The sequence below is a fragment of the Rhinoraja longicauda genome, chromosome 6, assembly GCF_053455715.1.
Source record: "Rhinoraja longicauda isolate Sanriku21f chromosome 6, sRhiLon1.1, whole genome shotgun sequence".
NCBI classification, from domain to species: Eukaryota; Metazoa; Chordata; class Chondrichthyes; order Rajiformes; family Arhynchobatidae; genus Rhinoraja; species Rhinoraja longicauda.
In genome coordinates, this window is record NC_135958.1 from 76,238,993 (window position 1) to 76,262,496 (window position 23,504).

A 23,504-nucleotide genomic window follows, 5' to 3' on the forward strand; every position below is an offset into this window, starting at 1 on the left:
GGAGTAACTCAGCGGGTCAGGCAGCATCTCTGGAGAAAAGGAACAGGTGACGTTTCGGGTTGAGACCCTTCATCAGACCGAGAGTCAAGAAGGGGGACCCTAGAGATATGGGAAGGTGCACGACGAAGCAGAGCCTGCATCGACGACTCAGAAAAGGTAGAGCCCACAATGGTCCATTGTTGGCTGGGGACGAGGTGATAAAGAAGGAATACAAATGGTGAAATTAGCAAGAGGACTTGGGTGAGGGTGGGACAGCGAGAGAGGGAATGCAAGGGTTACTTGAAGTTAGAGAAATCAATATTCATCTCAGTCAGCTTTATCAAAGTGGAGGTGGGAATATGAAGCTGAACTGGGAAGTGTGGAGAATGTCACAAAATGTTAAAAGAAAAGAACAAGTGTAAAGGTCTCTGTTTAAAAGAAGCGAGGTCTAATGAAAATACATAATCAGAGTAAATTCCCTTTTTAACATTATTACCAAAATTCCAATTGCAAGCGTTTCAAAGCCCCAGTGTCTTGGGAAAAAATGCTGCTTCAGTTAGTGGATCTCCCTCGAACTGATAAAATGCATATTATTTTTAAATGTCATCTTGTTTCCAAGAACAAAGCGATTGTTCTTGGAAACGAAAGCAATGTGCATGGATCGACATCTGATTGAAAAGTCAGAACTCCTCTGTGTTTCCTGTAATGCTGCTATGATTGCAAGTGAAGGCTATCGTGATTCACCCTGCCACTATAGGCAAACACACTGAGGGTAGCACAGTGGCGCAGCTGGCAGAGCTGCTGCCCCACAGCGCCAGAGACCCGGGTTTGATCCTTACCTCGGGTGCTGTCTGTGCGGAGTTTGAACGTTCTCCACGTGACCGCATGGGTTTCCTCCCACATTCCAAAGACGTGCAAATGTATAGGTTAATTGACCTCTGAAAATTGTCCAGTTTAGTTTATTGTCACGTGTACCGAGGTACAGTGAAAAGCTTTTGTTTCATGCTATCCAGTCAGCAGAAAGACAATACATGATTACAATCGAGCCATTTACAGTGCATAGTTACATGATAAGGGAGTAACGTTTAGTGCAAGGTAAAGCCAGTAAAGTCCGATCAAGGATAGTCCGAGGGTCACCAAAGAGAGGTAGATAGTAGTTTAGCACTGCTCTCTGGTTGTGGTGGGATGATTCAGTTGCCTGATAACAGCTGGGACGAAACTGTCCCTGTCTCCGGTGTGCAGGGAGTGGATGTGAAAGCGGGATAACTAGTGTGAGCAGGTGATCGATGGTCAGTGTGGACACAGTGGGCCGAAGTGCCCGTTTCCATGCTGTATCTCTAAATATAAACTAAACTAAATAGGTTACAATTGGCTGCAGGTGTTCCTCCACTAAAGATTAACTTTCAACCCTTGCTGGGCTGGATTCTGCAGGTGTTTTTTTTCTCTCTGTGCAACTTGCAGTTGCTTCCTAATGGAAGTTATTCAGGAGAGTTATCGGTGGTCGGCGTGGACTCGGTGGGCCAAAGGGCCCGTTTCCATGCTTTATCTCTAAACATAAACTAAACTAAACAGATAAAATGCACAGAAGATCGACACTAAAAGCTGGAGTAACTCAGCGGGACAGGCAGCATCTCTGGAGAGAATGAATGGGTGACGTTTTGGGTCGAGACCCTCCTTCAGACTGAGAGTCACGGAGGGGGAGATACAGAGATAAGGAAGTGTAGGGTATGAGAATGAGACATCAAAGGGGGTGGAGATCATGGAAAATGTAGAATAGATCATTGTTAGCTAGCAGAAGGTAACAACAAAGCAAACAGAGATAAAATGTAATCAGGGACAGTCAGACTGGTTGGAGAACTGGGAAGGGGGAAAGATAAAATGCACCAAATGTCATTTTGTTTCCAAGAACAAAGTGATTGTTCTTGGAAAAGACAAGCAATGTACATGGATTTTCATCTGATTGCAAAAGTCAGAACTCCTCTGTGTTTCCTGTAATGCTGTTTTGATTGCAATTGAAGGCCATAGTGATTCACCCTGTTACTAATGTACATGCAAACACAATAAACACATAAAGACCATTTTACTTTGCCTTTTATTACTGTTACTGAGACAGCAAATGAGCCACCTTAATGTTCTCCTCAAGACTTACAGCGACATGACTTGTTAGTCTGATATATAATTACTTTGGTTAATTTGGAAGCACATTGATAGTATTTTAGTGAGACTGGGAAAACGACAATATGAACTAAATGTTAAAGGAGCTGCAGCTGATGTGTATGTACATAAATCTTTAGTGAGGAGAGTATGTTCAGACGATGGGACCACTTGGGATCTTTGGTTTATATACGGCAAACCCCCACCCTTCCCCCTTCTCCCCCAAGGCACCCCCTCCCCTCTCCTAAACCCTGGCTGACCGTGCACCATTTTCTCCCCTCCCCCTCTACCTGCGTAACTTTCGTAAGCCTCACAAATTGCAAGTTTTCCATCCTCGAGCTTCACAATTCGCAACTCTTTATTTGGGCTCACACCCTGTCTTTTCATCTCTGGCCTTTGCCCAACAATCTGCCCCTCATAACCCCCCTCCCACAACCCTCACCTGTGTTCACCTATTACCGGCTATGCTCTGTCCTGCCCCCCTTCTCTTCCAGCTTTCTTTCTCCCTCCCCCTGCAATCAGTCTGAGTTAGGGTCCCGACCAAAAAGGTCCCCTATCCATGTTCTCAAGAGATGCTGCCTGACCTGCTGAGTTTCAGTTTAGTTCAGAGATACAGCACGGAAACATGCCCACTGAGTGCGCGTCGACCAGCAATCACTACATATTAACACTATCCTATACACACTTGGGACTATTTACAATTTTACCAAGCCACTTAGCCGCCAAACCTGTGTGTCTTGAGAGTATGGGAGGAAACTGGTGCACCCGTAGAAAACCCACATGGTCACAGGGAGAACGTACAAACTCCATATGGACAATTTAAGGTGAGGGGGGGGGGGGGGGGGGAGATTTAATAGGAACCTGAGATGTAACCTTTTCACACAAAGCTTGGTGGATGTATGGAATGAGCTTCTGGAGTAGGTTGTTGTGGCAGGTATTATTGCGACGTTTAAGAAACATTGAGACAGGACAAGTTTAGAGGGGGATGGGCCAAATGCAAGCAGGTGGGACTAGTGTAGATGGGACATGTAGGCCGGTGTGGGCAAGTTGGGCCAAAAGGGCCTGTTTCCACGCTGTGAGACTCTATGACTCTATAATACCCGTGGTCAGGATCAAACTGGGTCTCGAGCTCTGTAAGGCACCAGCACTACCACTGCGCCACTTAAAAGATATAAAAGATTCAAAGATATACAGTGAAAAATGTGTGCAAAACGGTGGGGATGAGAGAACGTGTACTGAGAGGGACTGGCTGGGACATCTCTCAGTGTTGTATAAATCAGATTAATATTCTGATGCTGTAATCCACAAATAAAAAGGGGGCTATGCAGAATTCAATGTTCATTATTACCTTTGTGTGATCGGCCAACAGAATTCGGCGTTGCCTGCCACTTGGGTGTCCTGACAGATTTGCCCTGCATTGGGGTGGCCAAGAACCTCCTGCATGTGGACGGGCTGGAAGAAAAGCAGCTGCTGAAAGAAAAGGTAATGGTCCCAACGATCCAATGCACACCTGTGCGCCCGGCATTGAATTATCACACGAATCAACTTGTTACAGTTCTAGCGATAGGCACAAGAAGCTGGAGTAACTCAGCAGGTCAGGCAGCATCTCTGGAGAAAAAGAAAAAGTGGAATAAGTGGCGTCTCGGGTCGGGACCATTTCATGCTTACATAGAAACATAGAAAATAGGTGCAGGAGTAGGCCATTCGGCCCTTTGAGCCTGCACCACCATTCAATATGATCATGGCTGATCATCCAGCTCAGTAACCTGTACCTGCCTTCTCTCCATACCTCCTGATCCCTTTAGCCACAAGGGCCACATCTAACTCCCTCTTAAATATAGCCAATGAACTGGCCTCAACTACCTTCTGTGGCAGAGAATTCCACAGACTCACCACTCTCTGCGTGAAGAAATGTTTTCTCATCTCGGTCCTAAAAGACTTCCCCCTTATCCTTAAGCTGTGGCCCCTGGTTCTGGACTTCCCCAAAATCGGGAACAATCTTCCCGCATCTAGCCTCTCCAACCCCTTAAGAATTTTATATGTTTCTATAAGATGCTTGCAGGGCCATCGTGAGCTTAACTCTCCTATCCTAATCTTGAGGAAGGGTCCTGACCCGAAACGTCACCCATTCCTTTTCTCCAGAGGTGCTGCCTGACCCGCCAAGTTGCTCCAGCTTTTTGAGTCCATCTTCGGTGTAAACCAGCGTCTGCAGTTCCTTCCTACACACATTGTCACAGCACTGAACTTGGATATCCTAAGACCATCCATTCAGGAATTTCAATTTGAATTCAATCTGACTCTCACATTTGTTATAGCCCCAGAAGCAGTGCAGAAGCAAGTAGTTTGTTGCAAAGAGTGACAGCGCAGACACCCATAAGGAACAATAAATCCAAATACTGAAGGAAGGATTTTGGCACCAACATTAATAATATAATCATTCTGCAGTTTTTCAGTTTGTTCTGTGAATATAAGAAATGAAGAAATCTTCTAACGTTCTCTAGACCGTGCCTGTGGTCTTCAAACTGCAGAAATAAATGTCACGTTTTCTCACACAAGGTTGCGATCAGTCTGTTGCAAGGGCTGGGCACTGTTTCCTTGCTCCTCAATGCTAAACATAATTTGGGTTCCAATTTCTACACTGGCTGTGGCTCAAAATCCATAGCTTCCTGTTTTTCCATCACCAGACTGTAAGTGTGTCATCATTTGGTACCTCATCTTCAAATAGAACCGCAAAATAAATTGGAAACAATGTTTTAAACAGTCCCTATTTGGGTTATCATAAAATTGTAAGTGATAGGAGTTGAATTAGGCCGTTCAGCCCATCTTGTAAACCTCCTCCGGATCATCTCCAGAGCCAGCACATCCTTCCTCAGATATGGTGCCCAAAATTCAAGTCAAGTCAAGTCAAGTCAAATTTATTTGTCACATACACATACTCGATGTGCAGTGAAATGAAAGTGGCAATGCCTGCGGGTTGTGCACAAAAATAATTACAGTTACAGCATATAAATAAAGTTAATAAGTTACTAAACATAGCACAAAAAGTGTCGACAAAAATTTAGTCTCTGGGGTTATCAAAGTTGACAGTCCTGATGGCCTGTGGGAAGAAGCTCCGTCTCATCCTCTCCGTTTTCACAGCGTGACAGCGGAGGCGTTTGCCTGACCGTAGCATCTGGAACAGTCCGTTACTGGGGTGGCAGGGGTCCCTCATGATCTTGCTTGCTCTGGATCTACACCTCCTGATGTATAGGTCCTGCAGGGGGACGAGTGTAGTTCCCATGGTGCGTTCTGCCGAACGCACTACTCTCTGCAGGGCCATCCTGTCCTGGGCAGAGCTGTTCCCAAACCAGACTGTATTGTTGCCGGACAGGATGCTCTCTACAGCCCCAGAGTAGAAGCAATGAAGGATCCTCAGCGACACTCTGAATTTCCTCAGTTGTCTAAGGTGGTAAAGGCGCTGCTTAGCCTTACCCACCAGTGCGGCAATGTGCGTTGCTCACAATTTTCCAAATGCGGCCTGACCAGCACCTTATAGAGCCTCAGCATTGCATCCCTGATTTTGTACACAAGCCCTCTCAAAATAAATGCGTTTGCTTTCTTTACTACTGATTCGACTTGCAGATTATCCTTTTGAGAATTCAATTTGGGTTATGAAATGAAACCTTTGAATTCAGCTTCACTGTTATCCAGGTATATTTGGATTTGGAGACACAAAGAACTTTAGGCTTTAGATATACAGCGTGGAGACGGGGAGAACGTACAATCCCCTTTTTCTCCAGAGATGCTACTTGACCCGATGAGTTGCTGCAGCACTTTGTGTCTATCTTCCTTCATCATCGGCTGGCTGTGATAGATGTAATCATAAAACGTGATTGGAGTATGGAAATCAGAGACTGGCATTATGTTCGGCAATAGACAATAGACAATAGGTGCAGGAGTAGGCCATTCGGCCCTTTGAGCCAGCACCGCCATTCAATTTGATCATGGCTGATCATTCTCAATCAGTACCCCGTTCCTGCCTTCTCCTCATACCCTCTGACTCCGCTATCCTTAAGAGCTCTATCTACCTCTTTCTTGAATGCATTCAGAGAATTGGCCTCCACTGCCTTCTGAGGCAGAGAATTCCACAGATTCACAACTCTCTGACTGAAAAGGTTTTTCCTCATCTCCGTTCTAAATGGCCTACCCCTTATTCTTAAACTGTGGCCCCTTGTTCTGGACTCCCCCAACATTGGGAACATGTTTCCTGCCTCTTAACGTGTCCAACCCCTTAATAATCTTATACGTTTCGATAACATCCTCTCTCATCCTTCTAAATTCCAGTGTATACAAGCCTAGTCGCTCCAGTCTTTCAACATATGACAGTCCCACCATTCGGCACAGACATTATGGGCTGAAGGGCCTATTCCCCTGCTGTTCGTTTTCTATGTTCTATTGTTTTGGAGGATCCAGGTGTTTATATTAAATTAATTTTCCAGAAGGAAATAAAGACCTTGAATAGCTGAGGTAAAGTTAAGTGCATCTCAGTGGATAGGAAAACACATCAGTATAGGGCAAGTACTCAACAATACAGGGGCACAGTGGCGTAGCGGTAGAGTTGTTGCCTTACAGCGCCAGAGTCCTGGGTTCAATCCTGACTATGGGTGCTGTCTGTACAGAGTTTGTACGTTCCTCCTGTGACCATGTGGGTTTTCTCTGGGTGCTCTGGTTTCCTGCGACATTCCAGGTTTGTAGGTTAATTGGCTTCTGTAAATTGTCCCTAGTGTGTAGAATAGAACTAGTGTATGGGGTTGACACGAACTCGGTGGCTTGAAGGGCCTGTTTCCACGCTGTATATCTAAATCAAAGTGAATAGCTTGAACACATCCACTTCTGACTTCTCGGAGGTGAATATGCTATCATTTAGACATGTCTGACGACATATTTGTTTTACCAGTGTGCCAACTGCAACATTTAAAAAACATTGATTAGATTTACCGATTGGGAATAAAAATGCGTTTTCTCCAGAACATATTTCCCATGTTGCATCAAATCACTTCCAGGGACAACCCTGGATAAAACTGCACCAACCAGTGCAGAGAGAAGCATTTATTTAATCAGCAGTAGCATGAACCTGCAGCCAACCTGAATTGCTTTCTTACATGCCAAGTGAAGATTGCAGGGCTTAATTCATCACCCTTTGACAGACAATGTTTTATTTCAGAAAGAGTTATCTATCCATTATTTTAAGGAATGGTACAAATACCACCCACTGTCCACTGACAAATTGTAAGAAAAAAAGCATATGCATAACAACAGACGATAACTAGTCACAGAAATTGGGAGACAAGGGCAGTAAAGCTATTAAAGTTTTAGGACTAAGGACTAGGGCAGCATGGTGGTGTAGCAGTAGAGTTGCTGCCTTACAGCGCCAGAGACCCGGGTTTGATCCTGACTATGGGTGCTGTCTGTACGCAGTTTGTACGTTCTCCCCGTCTCCCTCGTGGGTTTTCTCCAGGATCTCCGGTTTCCTCCCACACTCCAAAGACGTACAGGTTTGTAGGTTAATTGGCTTGGTATAATTGTAAATTGTCCCCAGTGTGTTCTTCTCTAATCCTTCACAGATGTATGCATTGAAAAGTATTTCTATAGTATTTCTAAAGTATTTTTAAACAAATGCATGAAATGGACTCTTTCCTCAGCCAAATTTTCCTTATTTTGTTAAAATGTAAACTTCCCAAACGCTCCATCACAACTAATTATTTCTTGTTGTCGAAAGCCGACAGTAAACTAATTTTACTGCAGTTTGGATGCAGCTCCATACTTCTCCCAATGATTGGATTGTATTTGCCACTTGCCAATGAAAGGAATCCCGAATGAAGATTAAAATATTCCAGATAAATCTTCACAAGATCCTATAAAACGAATTGATTTCTCATATATTATTTATAAACATAAAATCTAATCCATTTCTGATTATGGGCGGCACGGTGACGCAGCGGTAGAGTTGCTGCCTTTGAACACCGGAGACCTGACTACGGGCGCTGACTACGGGCGCTGTCTGTACAGAGTTTGTACATTCTCCCCGTGACCTGCGTGGGTTTACGCCGAGATCTTCGGTTTCCTCCCACACTCCAAAAGCGTGCAGGTCTGTAGGTTAATTGGCTTTGGTAAAATTGTAAATCGTCCCTAGTGCCTATAGGATAGTGTTAATGTGCAGGGATCGCTGGTCGGCGCGGACTCGGTGGGCCAAAGGGTCTGTTTCCGCGCTGTATCTATAAACTAAGCTAAAAAAAATGAACCAATTTCAATTCTACTTATTTCGTTAAGAATTTTTCTGTCCTTTTTCCGACTGAAATTGCACTGCACTGTCATCGTTCATGACAACTCACAACCTGTTGCCAAGATTTGGTGTCTCACTTGAATCAACATATTGTTCAGGCATACGCTTCCAGTGGAATGCTCACGTTACAGCTTTCTTTGGAATATACTGTGTCAACGGTTGTGAGCAAGATCGTTATTTAGTTTACATTTTTGCGTGGATTTTGCAAACTGGGACACAGAGGTAGCATATGGTGCCCAACCATATCGATATTGCACACTTGCTTTGCCTTTGAGTCATAGAAGACACTGCCTCTTCAACACATCTTCTATGCCTACATCGATACGTGGCTGTGCCAATTCCCTGCACCAGCATTCACTCCAAAGTTTATAAGTGAAAGGAGTAGAATTAGGCCATTCGACCGATCAAGTCTATTCCGCCATTCAATCATGGCTGATCTATCTCTCCAACCTAACCCCATTCTCCTGCCTTCTCCCCATAACCCCTGACACCTGTACCAATCAAGAATCTGTCAATCTCCACCTTAAAAATATCCATTGACTTGGCCCCCACAGCTGCCTGTGGCAATGAATTCCACAGATTCACCACCCACTCATTAAAGAAATTCATCATCATCTCCTTCCAAAAAGAATGTCCTTTAATTCTGAGGCTATGGCCTCTAGTCCTGGACTCTCCCACTAGCGGAAACATCCTCTCCACATCACTCTATCCAGGCCAAAGCTTTCAACATCATGACGTTTCAAATACATGTAGAAGCTTCTTAAACATTGTGAGCATACCTGCCTCCCAGGTATTTATTCACAAAATGCTGGAGTAACTCAGCAGGTCAGGCAGCATCTCAGGAGAGAAGGAATGGGTGACGTTTCGGGTCGAGACCCTTCTTCAGACTGATGTCAGGGGGGCGGGACAAAGGAAGGATATAGGTGGAGACAGGAAGACAGTGGGAGATCTGGGAAGGGGGAGGGGAAGAGAGGGACAGAGGAACTATCTAAAGATGGAGAAGTCAATGTTCATACCACTGGGCTGCAAGCTGCCCAGGCGAAATATGAGGTGCTGTTCCTCCAATTTTCCGGTGGGCCTCACTATGGCACTGGAGGAGGCCCATGACAAAAAGGTCAGACTGGGAGTGGGAGGGGGAGTTGAAGTGCTCAGCCACCGGGAGATCAGGTTGGTTAAGGTGGACTGAGCGAAGGTGTTGAGCGAAACGATCGCCGAGCCTGCGTTTGGTTTCGCCGATGTAAAGAAATTGACATCTAGAGCAGCGGATGCAATAGATGAAGTTGGAGGAGGTGCAGGTGTATTTTCTTACAATACCTGCCTCCCATCTCTTTCCAAGGCAGCACATTCCATGTTTCATCTTCACTCTGGGTTAAAAAAAGTTTGCCACACCCAAACTGGAGGATCAGCACCTCATATTCCACGGGTAGTTTACCACCCGACGGTACGAACATTCAATTCTCCAACTATAGGTAACCTGGACAAAAACAACCTCCTGCTCCCACTTTTCCCTCAGATCCCCTCTCCTCTGCCTTCATAAGTTCACAAGTTATACGAGTAGAATTAGGCCATTCGGCCCATCGAGTCCACTCTGCCATTCAATCATGACTGATCTCTGCCTCCTAATCCCATTTTCCTGCCTTTCCCCCACAACCCTTGACACCCGTTCTAATCAAGGGGTCTTCCCCCCCCCCCCCCACTACCCTGAGCCCTGGCCCACATTGCACCTCTCTCTCTCCTCCCCTCCCCGTCCACTTGCAATCCTGAATAATTCGCACCTCAATTCTCCAGCTTCACAATTCACAACTCTCTAATCCTTTTGTCTCACACCTTGCATGTGTTCAGCTCTGGCCTTTGTCCAACCATCTGCCTATCAATCCCCCTCACCTGTGTTCCTATGATCTGCCACACTTTGGCCTGCAACTCCAAAATGATTTGCAAGTTCAGATTTGGAGCTAAATGAAGAGGCCCCTGAATGGCAACAAGGCATCAAGTAACGATATTAATTCATGTCAGCATTCGAGAGGAAGCCCCACCACAAAATCCTCTAAAAGACATTGATTGTCTACAAGTGCTGCCACAGCTTTGCAGTCAGTCAAAGCTGACAAGATTTTTTTGTTGCATTTGACATTCAGAAAAAAGTTAGAATCACCTGAATATACGTTTAAATAATTCAACATTGCTGCACAAAGAACATGATTGAAAATGTTATTTATTTCACCCTTTCCCTTCTCGGTCACAGTTGTAGAATTAATGGGCCTGCAGACCCTGCACCAGGCTTCACCTGACGGGAGATATGTCAGCGGATCTCCCAAGAGTCCTCCGTTTTACTCCACCACCAGATCCCAGGAGGGATCTAGTGATGGATTGCAGCCAGGGAATTACTGATGGAGCTCGAACTCCAGGGTGGCAGGGTGGCTCAGCAGTAGAGTCGCTGCCTTACAGCGCTTGCAGCGCCGGAGACCCGGGTTCGATCCCGTCTACGGGTGCTGTCTGTACGGAGTTTGTACGTTCTCCCCGTGACCGCATGGATTTTCGCCGAGATCTTTAGTTTCCTCCCACATTCCAAAGACGTACATGTTTGTAGATTAATTGGCTTGGTATAAATATAAATTGTGCCTAGTGTGCGTAAGATAGTGTCAGTGTGCAGGGATCGCTGGTCTGTGCGGACTGGGGGGTGGGGGGGGGGGGGGAAGGGACTGTTTCCACACTGTATCTTTAAACTAACTAAACTAAACCAGGCTTGGGACTACTGCTCAGCAAAGGTACATGTGGGCAGATGAACAGAATTGAAAGTGTTTCCACTGTATGGAAACAGGCCCTTTGACCCACCGACTCCATGTGGATTGTTAGTTTAGAGATACAGCACGGAAACTGGCCATTCGGCCTACCGAGTCCACACCAACCAACGATCCCCATATACTAACCATATACCATTCCTTCTCTCCTGAGATGCTGCCTGACCTGCTGAGTTACTCCAGCATTTTGTGAATAAATACCTTCGATTTGTACCAGCATCTGCAGTTATTTTCTTATACTACCCATGTACTAACACTATGCTACACACATTAGGTACAATTCACAATTTTACCAAGTCAATTAGCCAACTACAAACAGTTCAGTTTAGTCTATTGTCATGTGTGCCGAGGTTCAGTGAAAAGCTTTAGGTACGGTGAAAAGCTTTAAAAAAAAACCTGTACGTCTTTAGAGTGTGGGAGGAAAACGGAGCTCCCAGAGAAAACCCCATGCAGGTCACGGGGGGAGCGTACAAACTCCGTACAGACAGCACCCGTAGTCAGGATGGAACCCGGGTCTCCGGCGCTGTGAGGCAGCAACTCTACCGCTGCTCCACCGTGCCGGCTCATTCTGTGTAAAATTCAGGCTGTTGAACTTCTAGTTGCTTTTTATCGTTGGTGTGAATCAAAATTACTTCATTTGCTCTGGCTTGTTGGCGGCTTGACTTTTGGAAGACTAGTTATGATTTAGATTGAGTGTATCCGCCTGAATTTATATAGCAATTACAGTGCAGTAGTGGGCCATTTGTTTCAACTAGACTGGCTTTCATCCTTCAAGCCACACTGTCACCTACTTCAAAGTGCGTAGGAGCTTCCCTCGTCCAGGCTTGCTTGCGTGCGAGCTGGCGTGTCCCTGGAGAGAGAGCACAGTGTTCACCGAGACCTTGGAGGCCTTCCGTGAACGCAGGTCACCGCGGGGACTCGAGTGCATAGCGGGGATACAGCTGACAATGTTGTCATCTGATGGTGGATCTTTGCAAACTGCACAAACAGCAGTTTTGATCAATGCAGTACTTTGTAAACTGTGAATATGTAATAAAAAGTTTCTCATCAAAGACAGAAAAAGTGCTGAGAAGCTGCCAATAATTTGCTTTGTTTCTTCCCCCCTTACCAATTTTTAATTGTCCCCTTAACCTTCACCGATAACATCCGGTGCGGGCGGCACGGCGGCCCAGCGGTAAAGTTGCTGCCTCCCAGCGCCAGAAAACCGGGTTCGATCCCGACTACGGGTGCTGTCTGTATGGAGTTTGCACATTCTTCCTGTGACCACGTGGGTTTTCTCTGGGTGCTCTGGTTTCCCTCCACATTCCAAGGACGTGCAGGTTTGTAGGTTAATTGGCTTCCGTCAATTGCCCCGAGTGTGTCAGATAGAGCTAGCGTACAGGTGACCATTGGTCGGCGTGGGCTCGGTATATCCAAGGGTTTGTTTCCACCCTGTATCTCCAAGTTAAACTAGGGCATTGAATACCGCACTTGGTACACACTCTCCATCTACAGTATTGGCCATTACTTTACAGAACTCCACGACTGTGGATGGCTCAATTGTGATCATGTATTGTCTTTCCGCTGACTGGTTAGCAAGCAACAATGGGTGGTGGGTGTATGGAACAAGCTGCCAGAGATGGTAGTTGAGGCAGGGACTATTGCAACGTTTAAGAAACAATTAGACAGATACATGGATAGGCCAGGTTTGGAGGGGATATAGGCCAAACGCAGGCTGGTGGGTCGGTCCAGTGTAGCCGGGACATGTTGGTCAGTGTGGACAAGTTGGGCCGAAGGGCCTGTTTCCACGCTGGAAAGACTATGACTTGATGACTCTAAAAGCTTTTCACTGTACCTCGGTGCACGTGACAATAAATTAAACTCAAACTCAACTCATCCCTTTGAATAATTGATTATTTCATTCTCTGTCAAATATTCCAGATTTTTTTCCTGCCCGTAGATGTTAAATGCCCTATCGTCACCTTGGTTAGTTATTTTTACGCAGGGTTATTCCACGAGGTTCTTGGGAGGAGAACAACTTGTGCATTGTACTTTAACCACAGTTTCTGTAAACTTGTGCTGTCAGGATCTTTCTGAATAAAGTAACCAGATCTCGGGATGAGTAAGTGAGTGGTAATGATAGATAGAGCTGAGTGTACCTTTCCTGCATGCAATACATTCAGCCGGATAACAGAAGATAAATGTAAATGCAAAGGAAAAAGTACACTTGTTCTCAGTGACCAGGTTTTACAGAGTACCTGTCAGTTCACATTCTCAAGCCAGTGTGAAATAAGACCTTATATTTATTTCCTATGTTTTGTTCAATAATGAGTTTCTCTACAAGCCCTTTGGCAGGATTGTTTAATTTACTCTTTATTGATGAGTAGCAATATCACCGAGCTGTTGATTACAAATCATGTATGTCCATAAATTTACTGGTGTTCTTTAGTAAAATCTTACTTCAGCACTGGCCCGCTCAATAAGAGAAACGGGAGGAAAAATAGGTTACAGTAAAAAGCATTGGAAAAAAAACTCAGCTTGTCATCTTAATATGCATACGTATAAATCAACTGCATAAAGCCATTTTTGTTAGGATGATCGTCCTTTCCAAACCAATTCCAAAGAAAAAATAGAGTGGAAAATAGCCAAGGCAAAGAGTAGTCATAGAGTTTTGCAGCACAGCAATAGATCCTTCAGCCCAACTTATCCTTGCCGACCAAGGTGCCTCATATAAGCTAGTCCCATTTGCCTGTGTTTGGCCCACGTCCCTCGAAACTTTCCTATCCATGTACCTGTCCAAGTGTCTTTTAAATACTGTTATGGGACCTGCTTCACCTATCTCTTTGGGCAGCTCGTTTCATATAATCACCACCTTCTGAGTGAAGAAGTTGCCCCTCAGGTTCTGATTAAACCTTACCCCTCTCACATTAAGCAATGTCCTCTGGTTCTTGATTCCCCCTACCCTACACACAATAGGCTCTTGTGCATTCTCTTTATCTATTCCCCTCAGGATTTTAGTCACCTCTGTAAGATCAGTCTTTAGGGTCTTGCACTCCAAGGAATAAAGCCTGCCCATTCACTCCCTGTAGATCAGGCCCTCATGTTCTGGCAACATCATCATAAATCTTCCCTGCACTCTTTCCAACTTAATGATCCAGCATGCATCCTGTAGCACGGTGACCATAACTGAACACGTACTCCAAATGTGGCCTCACCACCATTTTGTACAATTGCAACATAACGTCTCAATGTCCACAGTGTAACTCAGTGGATCAGGTAGCATCTCTGGAGAACATGCATAGGTAACGTATTGGGTCGGGACCCTTCTTCACACCAATGATTGCTTTCTTCCCTCTTATTCATTTTGCCATTCCATGTTTGAAGAGCTATCGGGAACTAACCTCTCCTATCCTATCCGCAAGACTACGACTTATTAGTTTTAGTTTTTAGTTTTGGAGATACTGCATGGAAACAGGCCCTTTGGCCCAGTGATCCCCGTACACTACTTCTATCCAGCAACCTAGGAACAATTTAGACAAGCCAATTAACCTACAAGCCTTCATGTCTTTGGAATGTGGGAGGAAATCAGATCTCCAAGAGAAATCCCGCACGGTCACAATAGATAATAGACAATAGACAATAGGTGCAGGAGTAGGCCATTCGGCCCTTTGAGCCAGCACCGCCATTCAATGTGATCATGGCTGATCATTCTCAATCAGTACCCCGTTCCTGCCTTCTCCCCATACCTCCTGACTCCGCTATCCTTAAGAGCTCTATCTAGCTTTCTCTTGAATGCATTCAGAGAATTGGCCTCCACTGCCTTCTGAGGCAGAGAATTCCACAGATTCACAACTCTCTGACTGAAAACGTTTTTCCTCATCTCCGTTCTAAATGGCCTACCCATTATTCTTACACTGTGGACCCTTGTTCTGGACTCCCCCAACATTGGAACATGTTTCCTGGCTCTAACGTGTCCAACCCCTTAATAATCTTATACGTTTCGATAAGATCCCCTCTCATCCTTCTAAATTCCAGTGTATACAAGCCTAGTCGCTCCAGTCTTTCAACATATGGCAGTCCCGCCATTCCGGGAATTAACCTAGTAAACCTACGCTGCACGCCCTCAATAGCAAGAAGAGAACGTACAAAGTCCGTACAGACAGCACCCATAGTCAGGATCGAACCCGGGTCTCTGACGCTGTGAGGCAACAACGCCACCGTGCCGCGCTATTATTTTCTGTGTTTTAAAGCCCGTGCGTTTTCTCTATAATCTGACACGTTCTAGGAAATGAAGCGATGGTATTTGTGGAGCGAAAAATTAATTAAGTTGGCTTTTGCAGCAGTAATTCTTTAATAATTTCTTCGTTTCAGACAAAGGGAAGATAAATTGAGGCTCTCCTGAATTCATCACAAGTAGTGTTAGTCTTACGAGAAGATAAATTGTTATTTCTTAAATCGGGGAGCAACATACTGTAATTACGTAATAGATATTGCTTCATGAAAACTCTTGCATTTATTTTGTAGATCAAAGACCTTCATGAAAGAGGAAATGCTTTTGCATTAACTGGAACCTCCGGGAAGGTTTTGGGCATGGTAGGTCTACTGTATGTTCGTACAATATACAATGTGGTGCAAATGGTTTTAATAATTTATTTTATGAGCGTAATTAGACTGGCATAAAACAGTATAAATGTGACTCTTTGGACAATGTTGTTTTAGAAATTATTGCAGACTTCTAAGAAACTCAGTGATCATTTTTATTATGTCTCAGGGTATGGGTTTTGATTTCTTGTGACTAGGAAGATTTATTTAGAGAAGAAAGAATAGCTTTCGGCTAAGTGCTGCAGCTTATCCGGCACGGTGGCGCAGCGGTAGAGTTGCTGCCTTTAAGCGCTTGCAGCGCCAGAGAGCCGGGTTCAATCCCGATTATGGGTGCTGTCTGTACGGAGTTTGTACATTCTCCCCGTGATCGCGTAAGTTTTCTCCGAGATCTTCGCTTTCACGTACAGGATTGTAGGATTAATTGACTTTGTACAAGTCTAAATTGTCCCTGGTGTGTGAAGGGCAGTGTTAATGTGCGGGGATCGCTGGTCGGTGCGGACTCAGTGGCCCGAAGGGACAGTTGTATCTCTAAACTAAATAGCTGAACACTCTCAATTCAACAAGTAACTAAATGACAAAGAAAGACACAAAATGCTGGAGTAACTCAGCGGGACAGGCTGCATCTCGGGAGAGAAGGAACGGGTAACGTTTTGGTTCGAGACCCTTCTTCAGACTCTCGACCCGAAACGTCACCCATTCCTTCTCTCCAGAGATGCTGCCCGTCCCGCTGAGTCACAACAACATTTTATGTCCATCTTAGTTGTAAACCAGCATCTGCAGTTCCTTCCTACACAAACTAAATGACAAATATATATTATAACACCAACCTTACCTCAAAAGCGTTTCACTTCTTGGCTGCAAAGCACACTGGGATGTCCCGACGTTATAAAAACTGTGACATAAATGGTAGAATGTAGCGACTAGGAACTCGCGTTTGGTTCTTTTGGTGTGGCTTCTACATTGAATTGTACTGACCTGCATTTAAACAGTCCTTGAGTGCAGTGGTATACTGCACTGGTAACCTATGAGGCAGGTCTAATGAGAACCACGGAACAGATGTTAAGTAAGAATGTATTTGTGATTAATGCTGAGATTTTTTTTTTCAAGAGGAGAAACCAAGGTATGCATTCTACAGAATGTAGAACCAAAGAACTGCAGATGCCGGTATATGCCAAAGTGCTGGAGTCAATCAACGGGTCAAGGCTGCATCTCTGGAGAAAAAGGATGGGTGGCATTTCGCGTCAGGACCCCTCTTGAGACTCAACAACTTCTCCTTCGACTGAGACTGAAGAAGGGCCCCGACCCGAAACACCACCCATCCTTTTCCTCCAGAGATGCTGCCTGACCCGCTGAGTTATTTTTTGTATGCATTTTACACATTTGCGAGCAAATAATTAGTTATACAAAATATATGAGTTGGACACTCCAATGTTCCAACTCCAAATCCCCTGACTCTCAGTCTGAAGAAGGGTCTCAACCCAAAACGTCGCCCATTCCATCTCTCCAGAGATGCTGCCTGACCCACTGAGTTACTCCAGCATTTTACATAGAAAATAGGTACAGGAGGAGGCCATTTGGCCCTTCGAGCCAGCACCACCATTCATTGTGATCATGGCTGATCATCCACAATCAGTAACCTGTGCCTGCCTTCTCCCCATATCCCTTGATTCCACTAGCCCCGAGAGTATCTAACTCTTTTTAAATTCATCCAGCGATTTGGCCTCCACTGCCTTCTGTGGCAGAGAATTCCACAAATTCACAACTCTCTGGGTGAAAAAGTTTCTTCTCTGTGTCTATCTTCGGTATAAACCAGCATCTGCAGTTCCTTCCTACTCCAGCGTTTAATTCAGGTAATGAGTTTGCCCTAACATGCATGTCTTTATTTACATGACAGGCTCTTAAAAGCAGTGAGAAAAGCACTAAACCAATTTACGTGTCCGTGGGCCACAGGATTAGTCTGGACACTGCCACGCGCCTGAGCCATTCCTGCTGTAAATACAGAGTACCGGAGCCGATTAGACAGGTAAATGCCAATACTTGGTTTGCTCCATCAAGCAGTAATGCAGTGATTGCAAAGAAAAATATATGTCCCAACATTCCCTACCACGCACCTTGTGACCACAATGGATGCTATTTGTTCCACAGTGGCATCTCAGTGGATATATTTAAGGCAAAGATAGATAGATTCTGGATTAGTACAGGTGTCAGAGGTTATGGGGAGAAGGCAGGAGAATGGGGTTTGGAGGGAGAGATAGATCAGCCATGATTGAATGGCGGAGTAGACTTGATGGGCCAAATGGCCTAATTCTACTCCTATCACTTATGACCTTGTGTTCGTGTTTGTGGGATTTGTGTCGTGGATGTAGGCGTTAGAGTGCACTCTGTTAAAGCTCCCCAGATATTTGCAGATAGTGACGGCATTCAGCATGCAGAGCTGGGCTGAGGCTGGACCTATTGCTTCAGAGCATCCTTACTCTAGCCAACACCCTCTCTTAAACACACGCCGCTGAATCAGGGCATCATTTAGCTTAGTTTAGAGATACAGCGCGGAAACAGTCCCTTTGGCACACCAAATCCGTGCCGACCAGTGATCCCCACACACTAACACTATCCTACACACACTAGGGACAATTTTACATTTATACCAAACCAATTTAACCTACAAACCTGCACGTCTTTGGAGTGTGGGAGGAAACCGAAGATCTCGGAGAAAACCCACTCCAGTCACGGGGAAGAACGTACAAACTCCATACAGACTGCACCCGTAGTCGGCATTGAACCCGGTTCTCAGGCCCTGTAAAGCAGGAGCTCTACCGCTATGCCACCATGCCACTGTTTTAAAGGGTTATCAGCTACTATCAGGTTACTTGCTGATAGATTTCTCTTGGCTGTTGCTTTAACTATATTCATGCATAGTGTCTACTAGACTTTTTAAATTTTACAACAGTCTGTGAGGAGTAACAGGGTAAGTTGCTAAAAGTGGGAGGAAGGGACGAAGGTCTCTCAATTAAAGGTCCACACCCATGAACATTAGTGTGAAAATTGGAGGAAACAGGCCCTTTGGCCCACCGAGTCCGCGCCGACCAGCGATCCTCGCACACTAACGCTATCCTACACGCACTAGCGACAATTTTACATTTATACCAAGCTAATTAACCTACAAAACCGCACATCTTTGGAATGTGGGACGAAACCGGAGCACCCTGAAGAAACCCACGCGGTCACAGGGAGAACGAGCAAACGGCACACAGACAGCACCCGAGGTCAGCATTGAGCCCAGCTATCTGGTGCTGCAAGGCAGGGGTCCCTCAAATCCACTGCCAGGTAATTTACCAAACGTCTACAACCTCTCTCATGCTGATGTCCCCAGCATTGAGGCTCAAGTCTTTCGTATCTGTGGCCTCTTGGTTTCTCAAAGCACTGCCCGTACATGGGCGGCACAGTGGCGCAGCAGGTAGAGCTGCTGCCTCGTAGCACCAGAGGCCGCGGGTTCAATCCTGACCTCGTGTTGTGTGAAGTTTGCACGTTCTCCCCGTGACCGTGAGCTTTTCCACAGGGTGCTCCCTCATCCCACAAACATGCGGGTTTGTAGGTTAATTGGCCTCTGCAAATTGTAAAATAGGGAGTGGATGGGAGAGTGGGATAACATAGAATTAGTGTGAACGGGTGATTTATGATTGGCGTGGACTCGGTGGGTCGAAAGGCCTGTTTCCATGCTGTATCTTTTAATCAATCAACCAAGTGATGTGTTGTTGCCTTTAGACCGGCTTTAAGTAGGGCAAGCTAGTCACAGCATTAGCACAGTATTAGACCCCCTCCTAATGGATCCAGCATCTGAACAGCATGATTAGCACTGGTTACACGAGGAAATTGTATTTATTAGCAGGCAACACAAAATTAGCATGCAGCCCACATCACCTGCAATTGGGAGCGTTAAGATTCCAAAATTAGGAATTCAATATATGGATCGAAATTTTCTTTCCGGCACAAATTTATAACGCTGAAGAATTCAGTCATGTTGCCTTGAAATTTTGCCATGGTATATTGCAATAGAACAGCTAAAATGCACATATTTTAAATTCCAAGCTCCATCATTTTATGAATGAATGAATAAATGAATGTTTATTGGCCTATTGAATAGGTTATCAGGTACATTAACCTATTTAGTTTAAAATAACTAATATCTCCACTGTGAAGAATTAATTCCAAAAGCAAACATTAAAGGCATAGGCGGTATGATGGCGCAGCTGATAGAGCTGCTGCCTCACAGCTCCGCAGATCCGGGTTCGATCCTCACCTCGGGTGCTGTCTGAGTGGAGTTTGCACGTTCTCCCTGTGACTGCGTGGGTTTTTTCCGGGTGCTCCTGTTTCCTCCCCCACATCCCAAAGACGTGCAGGTTTGTTGGTTAATTGTCCATCTGTAAAAAATGTCACTGGTGTGTAGGGAGTGAATGAGAAAGTGGGATAACATAGAAGTAGTGTGAGTGGGAGATCAATGGTCAACGTGGACTCGGTGGGCCAAAGGGCCTGTGTCTATGGTGTATCTCGGGGGGAAAACTGATACATTAGAATGTCTTTGGCCACTTAAGGATCTATGCGTTTGATATAGTTAAAAAAAAATTGAGTTATTGTATTCAGTATCTCCCAGGTTCAGAAATTCTTCCTTCAGGCTAAGCATCTGTAACTGTGGGACACACTTCCATCTATTTAATTTGTACATAACATCTTCCCGTGCAAGGGCAATAATACTGTGCGATATAAAATGAATGTAAATGCACTGGCAAACAAACGGAAACTATGATTGAAAAACACATGCAATTTTCTTAGAGAAAATATCGAGGAATGAACTATAGTCAGTAATTCCCTTCCAAGATTCAGAAAATGGTTTGAATTACCTTGTGCTTTTCTCATTTTACTTGCATAAAGCTGAATCTCATTACAGCACGGAATTTTCCAACTCTTAGTCTTAGATGAGATTAAGTCATATGTCAAAGCTTGCTTTAAAATTCACCTAACACGAGTAATGTTTTTGTGCCTTCAAATTGTTAGTTTAGTTTAGTTGAGAGATACAGCACGGAAACAGGCCAATCAGCAATTCCATTTTCACTGACACTATCCTACAAACACTAGGGACAATTTACATTTTTACTGAAGCCAATTAGCCTACAAACCTGTGCGTCTTTGGAGTGTGGGAGGAAACCAGAGCACCCGAAGGAAACCCACTCAGGTCTCGGGGAGAACGTACAAACTCCATACAGATAGCACCCGTGTCAGGATCGAACCCGGGTCTCTGGCGCTGTGAGGCAGCAACTCTACCACTACGCTACCGTGCCACCTATGTTTGAACAATAAGTGAGTCAATGGATATGAGGAGAGAGGGGGGGGGGGAATTTGTAATTAGGACTGTATAGAGGTGTATAAGATCATGAGAGGAATAGAATGCACAGGGTCTTTTACCCAGAGTAGGGAAATCAAGAACCAGAGGACATAGTTTAGTTTAGGTTAGTTTACTTTAGAGATACAGTGCAGAAACAGGCCCTTCGACCCACCGAGTCCACGCCAACCAACAATCACCTCGTACACCAGTTCCATCGTACACTCTAGGGACAATTTACCTTCAAACCTGCATGTCTTTGGAATATGGAAGGAAACCGGAGTACCCAGAGAAATCCCACGTGGTCACAGGGAGAATGCACAAACCCTGTGCAGACAGCACCCGTGGTCAGGATCAAACCCGTGTCTCTGGCTCTGTAAGGCAGCAACTTTACCGCTGCGCCACGATGCTGGGTTGCTTGGCTCTAATATATTTCCTTTGTGTTTCTTTTGCAACGGTGGATGCTCTGGGCTGGTCTGAAAGCAAAACCTGTTTTCCATGTAAATTTAGCAGCTGCCATTGCATAATAATCTTTGTTTTTTGAGCTAAACGGACAATCTGTTTCCATCGGCAATGGTGAGAATCATTAAGCTACAGCCTGGAGTCCCTTTGTGCGCTGATATTTGGTAATTGAGTAATAAATTATCATTGGACAACCTGCCGCTGCTTTCATTTAATCATTTCTTGTTTCCTCGGAGTTTGCTTTCTGGAAAACACGGAGGGAAACAAATAAGCGATGGGAAGTAGTGTGAAACATGGTAGGCCCCTGAAATGTTAGAACCATGTTTATTGTAGTCCTTATCAATAGATATTTCTGAGTATGAACCAGCTCCATCGTACAGCAGTGCAGTTACAGCGGTAGATTTGCTGCCTTCCAGCAATAGAGCTGCGGGTTCGATCCTGACTACAGGCGCTATCAGTACGGAGTTTGTAGGTTCTCCCCGTGACTGCGTGGGTTTTCTCCGGGTGCTCTGGTTTCCTCCCACACTCCAAAGACGTGCGGGGTGTAGGTTAACTGGCTTCTGTAGTACCATTAAAAGTACCATTAGCAAATTTGCAGATGATACAAACATGGTGGTAGTGTGAACTGTGAGGAAGATGCTATGAGGTTGAAGGGTGACTTGGACAGGTTGTGTGAGTGGGCGGATGCATGGCAGATGCAGTTTAATGTGAACAAGTGTGAGGTTATCCACTTTGGTGGTAAGAATAGGAAGGCAGAGTATTATCTGAATGGTGTCAATTAGGAAGAGGGGATGTTCAACGAGATCTGGGTGTCCTAGTGCATCAGTCACTGAAAGGAAGCATGCAGGTACAGCAGGCAGTGAAGAAAGCCAATGGAATGTTGGCCTTCATAACAAGAGGAGTTGAGTATAGGAGCAAAGAGGTCCTTCTGCAGTTGTACCGGGCCCTAGTGAGACCGCACCTGGAGTACTGTGTGGAGTTTTGGTCTCCAAATTTGAGGAAGGATATTCTTGCTATTGAGGGCGTGCAGCGTGGGTTTACTAGGTTAATTCCTGGAATGGCGGGACTGTCGTATGTTGAAAGACTGGAGCAATTAGGCTTGTATACACTGGAATTTAGAAGGATGAGGGGGGATCTTATTGAAACATATAAGATTATTAAGGGGTTGGACACGTTAGAGGCAGGAAACATGTTCCCAATGTTGGGGGAGTCCAGAACAAGGGGCCACAGTTTAAGAATAAGGGGTAGGCCATTTAGAACTGAGATGAGGAAAAACTTTTTCAGTCAGAGAGTTGTGAATCTGTGGAATTCTCTGCCTCAGAAGGCATGGAGGCCAATTCTCTGAATGCATTCAAGAGAGAGCTAGATAGAGCTCTTAAGGATAGCGGAGTCAGGGGGTATGGGGAGAAGGCAGGAATGGGGTACTGATTGAGAATGATCAGCCATGATCACATTGAATGGTGGTGCTGGCTCGAAGGGCTGAAGGGCTGAATGGCCTCCTCCTGCACCTATTGTCTATTGTAAGTTGCAAATTGTGTAAGATAGTGCTAGTGTACTGGGTGATCGCTGGTCGGTGTGGACTCGGTGGGCCAAAAGGCCTGTTTCCACACTGTATCTCTAAAGTCTAAAGTACATTCAGCGTGAACTGCACATGAACAAATACAAGAGTAATTTAGGAAAATACACCTAAATTATAGTTTATTTATTGTACAGTTATTTGTAATTATTGTACAGTTGCACGGAGAAACTTTTTTTAATGAGTCGTAAATAAAATATTAAGTGCAGAAAACATCAGATTTTTAAAAAATGAACTAGAGTGAGCGTCTCGGTGATATTA

General features: G+C 45.0%; 1 protein-coding gene across 1 annotated transcript in view; it reads left to right on the forward strand.

The window, feature by feature from the left end:
• The window catches only part of LOC144594955 (endonuclease V-like), a 75,627-nt gene that overhangs the window by 13,401 nt on the left and 38,722 nt on the right, over positions 1-23,504 (forward strand). Inside the window, exons 5-7 of the mRNA XM_078401897.1 lie at positions 3,503-3,615; positions 15,754-15,822; positions 17,726-17,854. Of these exons, the coding sequence (XP_078258023.1) occupies positions 3,503-3,615; positions 15,754-15,822; positions 17,726-17,854 (311 nt within the window). The remainder of the gene's footprint in view (positions 1-3,502; positions 3,616-15,753; positions 15,823-17,725; positions 17,855-23,504) is intronic.